This window comes from Amblyraja radiata, chromosome 13 (genome assembly GCF_010909765.2).
Source record: "Amblyraja radiata isolate CabotCenter1 chromosome 13, sAmbRad1.1.pri, whole genome shotgun sequence".
Lineage (NCBI taxonomy): Eukaryota > Metazoa > Chordata > Chondrichthyes > Rajiformes > Rajidae > Amblyraja > Amblyraja radiata.
The window spans coordinates 24,617,210-24,629,058 of record NC_045968.1 but is presented as its reverse complement, the minus strand read 5'-3'; the positions used below and the strand labels follow the sequence as shown (position 1 = coordinate 24,629,058).

At 42.4% G+C, this 11,849-nt stretch overlaps 1 protein-coding gene across 7 annotated transcripts in view; it reads left to right on the top strand.

Annotated features, from left to right (window-relative positions):
* yeats2 (YEATS domain containing 2) overlaps positions 1–11,407 on the top strand; it is a 118,311-nt gene extending 106,904 nt beyond the window's left edge. For 5 of the 7 annotated variants that reach the window (XM_033031443.1, XM_033031446.1, XM_033031447.1 and 2 more), the window contains 4 exons: positions 1,140–1,366; positions 7,084–7,158; positions 7,873–7,946; positions 10,309–11,407. In XM_033031443.1, coding sequence (XP_032887334.1) covers positions 1,140–1,366; positions 7,084–7,158; positions 7,873–7,946; positions 10,309–10,435 — 503 coding nt within the window. In that variant the 3' untranslated portion in view covers positions 10,436–11,407. The remainder of the gene's footprint in view (positions 1–1,139; positions 1,367–7,083; positions 7,159–7,872; positions 7,947–10,308) is intronic. The other 2 variants (XM_033031444.1, XM_033031448.1) reach the window with 1 other exon arrangement.
* The last annotated feature ends 442 nt before the right edge of the window (positions 11,408–11,849 follow it).

The window sequence follows — 11,849 nt, the reverse complement described above, 5'->3', positions numbered from 1 at the left end:
GTTAAACTTCCTCTGCACCCTTTCCAAAGCCTCTACATTCATCCTAAAAGGGGCAACCAGATCTGTATACAATACGCCAAATGCACCTAACCAAAGTCCTAGAAAGTTGCATCATGGTTTCCTGACTCTTATACTCAACGCCCCAACCTATGACCATTCTATCTACTTGTATTGCCACTTTCAGGGAGTTATGGACTTGAACCCCAAGATCCCTCTGTACATCACTGCCGCTCTGTACATCACTGCCGTTGAGGGTAATACCATTAACTGTATATTTTCCACTTGTTTTCTACCTCCAAGATTAAGCTCCATCTGCCATTTCTCCATCCAAATTTGAAGCTAATCTATATCCCACGTATACTTTGATTGTCTTCCTCATTGTTCACAACTACAGTAACCTTAGTGTCAACTTTCTAACCAACATTTACGTCCAAGTCGTTTTAATATTTTATTTATATATAATAAACAAACCCTGTACTCCACACCTGTGCAGCCATTCTGTGCTTGAGGCTGAGATATTGGGCTTAGGGCTGTGCTCTGCCCAGCTGGTAATTGCGGGCTCTCACTGGGACTAGCAGCAACTGTCCTGTCCATTGATAGACCCAGATCCTGTCGCCATCTCATCTCCCCAAGTTGAATGTGATGGATGTTGTTGTTTCCTCCATTCTTTATTTGACTGCAAGCTCTACCAAGCCGCTGAGATTTCTTATGGTACCAGCTCAGTGGTTGTCACCAGCCGAGAACTCCGCGTCTACTGAGCTCTATGTCTCAATGGTGAGCGAGCACGTCTCTTGTCCCACACTCCCAGCATCAGACTTCACAAACAGCCTCTTCACCTTGTCTCAGTGGTACAGTGTGCCACAAGGCAATGGGAGCACTATTTCCCTCCTGTGGAAGTGCCTGCAGAAGACACAGTTTCACACCAGGTTTCCAGCACAGAAGATTGAAGACTGAGTAGATGTACTGTGTGGCACATGTTTGGACTCCAGGATCAAGAGCACTAATGAATGAGTCATGTGGGATAGCACAAAGTGAGGTACCTATAGGATACTGAGAGGTTTGTGATGTTATTTACAGATATTATTTGCAATTATTTAGAAATTTGTCTTTGTTTTGCATTGCTTGTGTCTGTGTTTCAGAATGTCCTTCCACATATACTGGGGCTAGTGAGCTCTGCCAAAGGCTCACGGAAGTAGAGGACATTCTCAAGGCTGAATCTGAGAGTGACGAAGAGGTGGACATCATCAGCGCGATTAAACCCTCCAAAGTGAAAATCAAGAAAGAGCAGGAGGAGGTTGACGAAGAAGTCAACTTCTACATGGGCACAGTGCCAGCCTTGGAGTATGCCAGGGACACGGCTCAGCAGGTAGTGTATCAGAAAACCAATTCGCAACCAATGCTTCTCTGTGTATTTGGCTCCATAATTCCATAACACCTGCATGAATACATGATGCTGCCTCACAGACTCACATTCTCCTGCTGAATTTCTCTATGCTGACTTACCTCTCCTTATCTCTGGTAAAATAGCTCTTAGGACTTATTCCTGGTATCGTGGCAGATCTTTGCTCTAATTCTTTGCTTCCAGATTTTCTTCATATCATTGATATGCATGTTTTTTCGAATATGCATCTAGCTTCCATTGCCAATGGTGGAGGGGTTGTAGAAAATGTCTTCTATTGAAGAATTTCCTGCTATTCCTGAAAGATCTGGCTGTAATGTTTTAAATGCTTCCCCTATTTCTTCACATCCAGCCAATGGAAGTAGTTTCTTTGTACATTGTACAGCTGATTAGAAGTCATGCCGCTAGACTTTTGACCAGGGTGGTTGATCTGGAAGTGTGCGTGAGATTTTTTAATGAAATTTGGTTAATAAAACTGGAATTTTAAAGATAGATTTGGCAAGGGTGGGCACTTGTTTTCTTGAAAAATTATGTATGGTTCACGAAGTCCCGAAGGGAAGGAACCTTCTGTTTTTACTGATTTGGTCTGTGTGTGACTGCGGATCCATTAAGTTTGTTAACTTTTAACTGTCCCTGGTACAACTGAGAAAGCCACAGTTCAAGAGGTCATTTGAGAAAGGCATTAAAGGGAGATAGGGGTGAGGGAAAAAGAGGAGGGGGGGTTTGCATTGTTGGTTAAGGAGAATGTCACGGCTGTGTTCAGAGGTGGCATAACTGACGGTTCGTCTAGTGAGACTATGGGTGGAGCTGAGGAACAAGAAATAAATGGAGCCACAGGAGATGGGCAAGGTCCTAAATTAGTATTTCTCCTCTGTATTTACCGATGAGAAAGACAGTAGGACGGAGGAAATTGGAGCAGTCACTGGAAATGTCTTGAGAGCAGTCAGGGTTTCCGTCGAAGAAGTACTGAAGGTACCGTCGTGTTTGAAGGTAGACAAATCTGCAGGGCCTGATCAGATATATCCGAGGAAATTGCGGGAGCCCTGGTTGAAATTTACGAGTCATCCTTATAAACAGGAGAGGTGCCGGAAGACTGGAGGGTGGCAAAGGTTGTGCCTCTTTTCAAGAAGGCTGCAGGGAAAATGCTGGGAAATATAGGCCGGTGAGCTTAACATCTGTAGTTGGTAAGTTACTGGAGAGTATTCTGAGTGATAGGTTATACAGGCATTTGGATGGGCAAAGGCTGATTAGGGATAATCTGCATGGTTTTGTACGTCGGAGGTCGTGTCTCACAAATCTGATTGATAAAAATTTTTTGAAGATGTGACCAAAAAGGTTGATGAGGGCAGAGCTGTAGATGTTGTGTACATGGACTTCAGTAAGGCGTTCGACAAGGTTCCGCATGGTAGGCTGCTCTGGAAAGTTAGATTGCACGGGATCCAAGAAGAGATAGCTGAATGGATAGCAAATTGGCTCCATGGAAGGAAGCAGAGTGTGATGGTGGAAGGTTGCTTCTGAAACTGGAGGCCTGTGACTAGTGGTGTGCCTCAGGGTTCGGTGCTGGGCCCATTACTGTTTGTCATCTACATCAATGATTCGGATGAGAACATACAAGGCAAGATTAGCAAGTTTGCTGATTATACAAAAGTTAGTGGTTTTGCAGATAGTGAAGATGGTTGTGAACGATTGCAACAGGATCTAGATCGATTGGCCAGGTGAGCAGAGGAATGATTGATGGAATTTAATACAGAAAAGTGTGAGGTGTTGCATTTTGGGACGGTGAACAAGGGCAGGACCTACACAATAAATGGTGGGTTTCTGTGTAGTGTTGTAGAGCAGAGGGATCTAGGAGTACAGGTGCATGGTTCCTTGAAGGTCGAGCCGCAGGTAGATAAGGTGGTCAAAAAGGCTTTTGGCACTTTGGCCTTCATCAGTCAGAGTATTGAGTATAGAAGTTGTGAGGTCATGTTGCAGTTGTATAAGACGTTGGTGAGACCTCATTTAAAATATCGTGTTCAGTTCTGGGCACCATGTAACGGAAAGATATTATCAAGCTTGAAAGGGTTCAGAAAAGATTTATGAGGATGTTGCCAGGACTAAAGGGTGTGAACTTTAGGGAGAGGTTGAGTAGGCTGGGTCTCTATTCCATGGAGTGCAGGAGGTTGAGGGGTGATCGTATAGAGGTGTACAAAATCATGAGAGGAATAAATCGGGTAGATGCACAGAGTCCCTTGCCCAGTGTAGGACCAGAAGACAAAGGTTCAAGGTGAAGGGGAAAAGATTTAATAGGAATCCGAGGGGTAACTTTTTCACACAAAGTGTGGTGGGTGTATGGAACAAGCTGCCAGAGGTCGTAGTTGAGGCTGGGACTATCCCATCAACCACATGTGTATTCAACCACAACTACCATTACATATAAATCTTTTCTCTTCCTATTTTAACTCAGAAAATGTCTACTGTCTTTCTCATATTTTCTGTCATCAGTGCCATTCTGCAATTTTGTTTTGTAGCCTGGTGTATAACTTGCCAGTCCTCGCAGCACTGAGCTGTGTTTCAGCAATGGCTACCATGTCACATTTCCAATGCTGAGTTTGCAGCAGTAATTCATTGTTACTTCTTTATACCATATACATTTATATAAAGTTCATAAGATATAGGAATTAGGCCATTCTGTCCATCAAGCCTCCTCCGCCATTCAATCCCAACTGACCTATGTTTCCCTCTCAATCCCATTCTCTTGCCGTGTCCCCATAACCCCTGACACCCGACATAAAGAACAATCCATTTGGGCCACTGTTCTTTTGCTCAAAGTTTTGTGACCCCATTTCTTCTTTCTTTTACTTTATATCTTTTAGCATTTGTGCTTCATTTCTGATGATTAACCTGCTCTTTCCTTTCAGTATCTTATTCTCATTGAGCGGTCCCTTCTTTTTAACTCTTACCCTTCTCCTCCCTTTCCAGCTCCCTTACCCTTTTCCAGGGGTGGGAGATTGCAAGCTTCACGCGGTCTGCCCTGTTTCGACGAATGCAATCAACCTGGCGTGTACAATCAAATAAGATCAAATAGAACAAGTTGTTCTACAACTTTAGGCTGTGCACGTCATACGCAAGAAGAAGAAGACCCTCTTCCATATAGTAGAATCTAGTTCCAACAAAAATCCTATCTATTCTTTCCACAGAGGGCTAGTCTTAGCATAATTCAGATAGAGCCTCAATAGCATTCCCTCCTATTCCAGAATTGAGGCAACATATCATATGAAATTGAACTTTTTTTCCTGCACTACTCTTTAAGGATGTTCCCATCTCATTGAACTGCTTCTAGAAATATAGAGGCACTAAGCACAGAAGCTGGCTCTTAGGCCCAACTTGTCCATACTACACATCAGGAACCCATTGTCATTAATCCTACACTAATTCTCTTTATTTTCCCAACATTGCCACCACCTTCCCTTGGATTCAGCTCTGCACTTGGGGGCCATTTATCATGGCCAATTAACTTACCAACCCACAAACCCCTGTGATATGGACGAAACCCCATGCACCTAGCGTGAAATTCATGTGATCACGGTCAGAGCGTGCAAACTCCACACAGATATCACCAATGGTCGAGATTGAACACAGATTGCTGCAGCAGTGAGGCAGTAGCCCAATTAGCTGCATTATATCAAATAATCACCACAAAGATAAATTGTACATGACAATAATGATCTCGAGATTATAATCTGTATGGTCCAGTTCTTTAAATTAACTACTTGATTGGGTGGTCTCCAACTGGTCCTTAATATCCCTCACACTAACATCAAGCTGGGCAACGTAGCATATGGCCCATGACTTTGCTTGCAAAAGATTATGAACCCTAACAACTATCCCTTTACCTATTCCCGATGGGTTAATTTCTATAAAAACCTTATTTTGGTCGCTCACTACATGTGCTGTTGGTCACCCTATTCTGATCTGCATTTCTTTAGTGTTTGACTAAGTCTAAAACACACTCCAACTCTCTGCTGGTTATGTGTCAGAAAGTGCACAAAGCTCACTGACAGTGAGCTTCCAGACCGAGCTGTCAACTGCTCAGACATATTCCCTTGCAACAGTCTCGCTGCCTATAACTCCCATGTTCTACCATTCAAACACACTGTATGAACTGCTGCAGGTTTGCTTTAGTTTAGTTTAGAGATACAGCACGGAAACAGCTCTGTCAGCCCACCAATTCCGCTCCAACCAGCGATCACCCTGTACACTAACTATCCTACAAACCAGGGACAATTGACAATTTTACCGAAGCCAATTAACCTACAAACCTGTAAGTCTTTGGAGTGTGGGAGGAAACTGGAGCATCCAGAGAAAACCCACGCAGTTAGTTTATAATATTGAATAACCAATCCATATTGAAGACGTGTAGCAACATCTACTTCCTCCGACACACCTAATTGTTTGACCAAATTCGCAGTTTCAAGCTGTGTTTATAGACACTTTCAGTGTGTCACCAGAAGCTGTTTGTTCAGTGTCATTCAGTCTGCTGTGATTCCCTGCACGAATTATTTATGAATTTGACAGCAAATTTCCCTGCACCCCCTCTCCCCCTTCTGGCGAATACCTCTGCAATGACAGTCCCCCCTTTCTCCTGCTGAATTACCCCACACTGTCTGTGACCTGCTTGTAACTGATGTCCCCACATATCTGTTCCTCATTCAGCCGCTTTATTCACCGCACTGTACGCATTTGTTCTGCTTAATTTCCCTGTTCACTCTATTCACCCCTCTGCTGAAAAAAATCCCTCTCACAGTCCCTCTCTGCTGAGATTCCACTTTCTGCTAATTTTCCCTGCAGTGATTTTTCTCTTTCTGCAAGTGAATTTCCTTCATTGCACTCTCTGTATCTGCTGCTGAATTTCCCTGCACTGACTCTCCCATTAGATGGTCAATTTCCTCACAAACACTATCCTCCCTGCAAACTCTGTTGTATTTTCTGCTGATTAATATTTCTGCAGAGACCCTCTCTCCTTCTGCCATTTAATTTATGGGCACAAACTCTCACTTTCCTGCTGATAATTTCCCCCACAAGTACTGCCTCTATTTCGGCTGGTGAATTGCCCGATGCTGACTCCCTTTCCTTGTGAATTTGCTTACACTGACTATACCCGTCAGTGGCAGTTAATTACCTTCACCTCGGTCTTTCCGTCAGCTGATGAATTTTTCTGTGCTGACTGTCCCTTTCCGCTGGGAAATTTATCTGCTCTCCATTTTTCCTTTGTTCTGGTGAATTATTTAACACTGACTGTGTCTCTTTGTGCTATTGAGTTTGTCTGATTGACTGGCCCCGTTTTGGTTTCTGACTGTCTCTGCATACCTGTCACTCTGTCTGCTGCTGAGTTTCTGGCACTGTGTGTATCCATTTGTTCTGGTACATTTCCCTGCATATCTGTCCCTTGTTCTGCTGGTGAATTTCTCTGTAATGGCTACCTACCTGGTGCAAATGTGCACAAAGTGTGTAGTCAGGTTGAGGATGTTCACAAAAACAAAAGGGGGACTGATGTGCACGGAATTGTCTTTATCCTTGGCTCCTTGCCACTTCTGCTTCTAGTTCCAAATCTCAATCTTGCCATGTTAAACTTTCTCGCACTGACTGCCACCTTCTCAACTAGTTAATTTCCCTGCACTGACTGATTTTCGTTCCTGTGTTAGATCGGTGTTACCATTGAACCCTTGGAACTGGAGAGCCACATCTTTGCCCCTGTGATTGAAGATATGATCATTAAGGTAAAGTCAATGGTGCCAGAAATCATTCCGAGCTGACCAAGTTTGTAAAAAGAACAAGAGGCACCATGAGGTGATTCATTATTATTATGGAGCTGGATGAAAATCAGTTGATGCAAATGCACGCGTGACAAATTTCAATGCTCTAATCTCATCCACTGCATCCGGTGTTCCCGATGTGGGCTCCTGTACTTTGGTGAGACCAAGCGTAGACTTGGCAATTGCTTCACTGAACATTTAGGCTTGGTCTGCCAAGGCCTACCGGATCTCCTGGTTGCTAACTATTTTAATTCCCCTTCCCATATGACCTTTCTGTCCTGGGCCACCTTTATTGTCAGAATGTTGCCACATGCAAATAGGAGGAACAGCACCTCATATTTCACGGGTAGCTTACAACCCAGCGTATGAATGCTGAATTCTCTCATTTTAGTTAATTTATACAACTCTCCTCTCCCTACTCCTTCCATTAAAAGTCAGTTAACCAGTTCCACAGTTCACAATGATGTATCCCTCTTTGGATCCAAGCCATGTCGAATGGAAAGATACCTTCAAGCTGCAATTTTCTGACGTACTGGCTTTGAGTGCTGTTCGTGCTCCCTGGAAATCTAGTCTCTGTGGTTGGGAATAGGGTGTAGAATAAAAGGGATGGCAAAATCTGCAGTCTTCAGTAAATTGTTGCCCTTAACTGCTACTGATCCATCTCATCCCTGTTTTCAGGCCACTGAACAGTTTGTAAGTGACATTCTTCGAGAGTCCTTGGGAATTGCATACCAGAGCACTCCTCATAACAGGTACAATTCTATCTTATTTCTAATAAGCATCTTGGATCTATAAACTATAATAGCCAAAGATGGGGATGAGCAGGAGTTGATGGAGGATAAAGTTTTGAGCTGATATAAATAGGAGGTTGGGTTAAGGAAGATTGGAGGTTGATCAGGGGAAGACTTGAGTATGACGATAGCAAAGGATAACTTGGTTCTTTCAAGCAGCAGATAGGCTGCAATATTGTCAAATAACACTGATTTAGTTTGAGGTTGAAATCTTTATGTTTATAAATTCAACTCTGAGACTAGAAGGTTAACACATTTACAAATCATTTGGTTTAGCATTTAATAATGGCTGGGGGTGATAGAGTTTGTGACGTGAATTAAATTTGTAGTTAAAGTTAATTGTAGGCTTTGGAATTCACAATATTTATCCAAAGAAAATTTATATTTAGTCCTCACATTGATCCTAAGCAAGCAATTTAACAACACTTGTGAGAGAGATGGTGGAGAGGTATGTATTATTTGGAAACCAGCCAAAGTCAGCGGCGTGTGGACAAGGAAGGGGATGGGCATGGATGAAACTTTGGAAGTCTCAAGGCCAGTGTGCGAAAAGAAGGTTATGAAATAATAATATGCTGTAGTTCTGATTCAGGGGACAAATCCCTTGAGTACTGTGTCAATCAGGTGTAAACGCAATGTGGGAGGACGAAACCTGTCTCAGCCCTCATTGTATTTGAAGACTCGAGCATCCACAACTTTTTGGGGTAATGAATGCAAACATTCACATCCTTCTGAGAGAAAAAAAAAATCCTTCTCGTCACAATCTTGTCGGCACCCCTAATTCCAAGACTCTGTCCCCTGGTTCGACACTTCTCCACCAAGCAAATCATCATCAGAGTAGCAATGTTACAAAATTTTGAGATTTTAAAAATCAAGTCTGCAATTTATCCCATCAGATAAAGCACAAAAATAAGTTTAATTTGACACCTAATTCACTTTCATATCTTCAGTATTAAAAAAGTTATGGCCATTTTCATACTCGGAAATTAGCATCTTGTTCCCTATTGATTTTCCATTGACTTAATACAAAAGCTGTGATCGAGGACAGTGAAATGGCCATAACTTTATTAAAAATTAAGAGAACTGAAAGAAATTTTCAGTTATTATAGATTGAAGCATTCTGAAACAAATATGAAACAATCTTACTTGGATGACGTGAAATTAAAGCATATAATTAGTTAGTTACCCAATTGTAGCTAATTCCAAACTTCAATTACTAGATCTAAACATCTATCCATTTCTTAAGAAAAGATTAACATTTTAAAATAGCCTAAGTGTCCAAATAACATTCACAAAGAATTCACAATAAAACATGATTTTTAAATCTCATTGACATTAATTTATAGGCCAAATGGAAGGAATTTAGTGTTCAATTGCTGTAAATTAATGGCCATTTAAATCAGCTTTCGAGTGGGATCCTGTGGAACTCTGTGGAACGCGCTGGTTTGGAACGTTCCCATTGCGGTGAATTTGTAACCCATATGCCCAGAAAAATACTGCGGGATATAATGGGGCCCCAAATTAGCTACTCGCAACATAAAACTTTGTATAAAGGGATCTTAAGAAGCCCTTTTTAATGTAAAAATAAACAACCTATCTTCCGTTGTCCCCTGTATGAGATCCATCCCGTTGTCGGCGGTCGCGGGTTTAGAGGATAATTTTTAACCTACTATAACAATTAAATTAACCAATTAAGTTTAAAAATAGCTGCAGCGAATGAACCTCGCAGCGATTTTTCGTCAGCAACTAAGTAGGCTGAACAACCTCGATTTGAATAGCCTAGGGAAAATCGCGTTTTAAACCCGCCCCCCTCTCAATGGCGCCAAAATCGCGCACACGGGCAGGGACAGACCGGCAGCGATGCTGAAGGTAGGTTTTGCAACATACCTAATCAGAGCATCTCCATTTTAAGGCAGTTCCGAAAGGGATAATGCAGGTGGTGCTTTGTCAAAGGCTTTGTTAGAATCCAGGTATACAATATGCATTCATATACCCTTAGTCTTCTTGGTCACCTCTTTTTAAAAAATTCTATCAAATTTGTGAGATACAATGTCCCTTGCCTACAGCCACACTGACTATCCATAATTGTTGCTTGCCATTCCAAATGCATGTAAATCCTATTTCTTAGAATCCCCTCCAATAATATAGGCAAGGCTCCCCTCCACTGATGTAAGGCTCACTGGTTTGTTATTCCCAACCTTTTCCTTGCAGCCTCCATTAAATAGAGACAGAATACTGACCACCTTCCAGTCTACTGGCACCTCACCGTAGCCATCAATTTGTTCGGTTTGAAAAACTGATTCTCCTATTTTCTATTTTTATTCAGGACACCCAAAGAGCTGAGTTTAACCGACGTGCACCAAGCCATCTGCAACATCTCTGTCTGCGACTTTCTCACTAACAAGTACATGGGTGTTGTATCAAGTGAACAGACTGTGCAACAAGAACGATGAAGGGCCTTAAGCTCTCTACCACTCCATTGTTGTTCCTGCATTCGGATAGGACCTGGGAACATCCAAGCCAATGTCAAAGGACTCTTTCCTTCTCCTGCCAGACCCACAGTGGGAGAGAGTGTCACTGTGCTGCTACGAAATATAAGTCTTCCGCATTCTCCGTGGAGCTGCAGGAGATTCTGGGCCAAGTACTGTCGGGGAAGCTGGTGCTTGGAGAGAGTTGCAGGATTATCTGGTGTGGAGGCGCTTGTCTCATTCTTGTTGTTTGAATAGTTGGACAAAAACTTAAAGGGCAATACCACTAGTGACATGCCTCTCGTTGGCTCTACCACTGGTTTGATGAATGAAAGAAGAAACCGGAGCAACAATCAGTTTGCACTTGATATGCAATGCAGGAGGACGTCAATAGAAGCCATCTCTCTTTTCAGGAAACGCACCCCATGTACCAAATAGCAGTGGCTAAAGTGATTTGTTATTTTCTTACAACTTTTTGTTTGCAATTGGTGCAGATTTAACATCATATTTTCTGTACAGAAAGTTAAATTACCCCTTTGGTGTCTTAGATTGGAGAGCATAACAATTTCATTGTGGGAGCTTTCCAACAGCCTGCTATTGAATCTCATGTGGGGCCTAGATCTTGCCTCCAGCACCGCAGCATTTGTGTAACACGTTGAGCTGAGTAGTGGGAGTTGGGCTCTGCCTCTGGCCAAAAAAAAAAAACACTTGTTGTTTTGAGCCGTTTGCTGAAACTTCGTTAAAGGGCAGCATTGTGCAGTGCAGCCTGTTTGTCTCAAATAGATTCTCCTGTCTGTGTGCTGGTGTGGATCAGAATGGTTAAAACTGTTACTGAATAAGAATGCTGTTTGTTTAGGCTCAGTGGAAAATGAAGATGTTTATTCTACCCTCTTTCGGAAATCATAGATAGTAAATTGAAGGTTCAGTTGAATAAAAATACTTGAATCAGTGGAAAAATTGAGTTTGGTCATTTGTCAAGTACGGGATAACATCTTTGACAAAGTACAGTCGAACTTGATGAATTGCTTGTTTTTCTCCCAGAACTGCTCTACAATATTTTCTGCTCCTGTTTTAAGTATGCAGATATAATTCTGATTAAGGTCGAGGGCTTGAGATATTTTCCTCAGAGATAATTTTTTAATAAATTTAGGACTGAGAAATTTCAGCAGGGAAGATATAGTTTACAACCCAACAGTATCAACATTGAATTCTACATATTATAGGTAATAAACTCACAACACCCCCCCTCCCCCCCCCCCCCCCCCCCCCCCCCCTTCTCTGTGCCCAACCTGTATGTGCACCCATTTCTCCCACACTCCTGTCATTCCCTCCTTTCCCCAGTTCCCCTTGTCCCATGCAACTTATCTTCTTATCTCAGTCTTAACTTTTCATCTCCGGC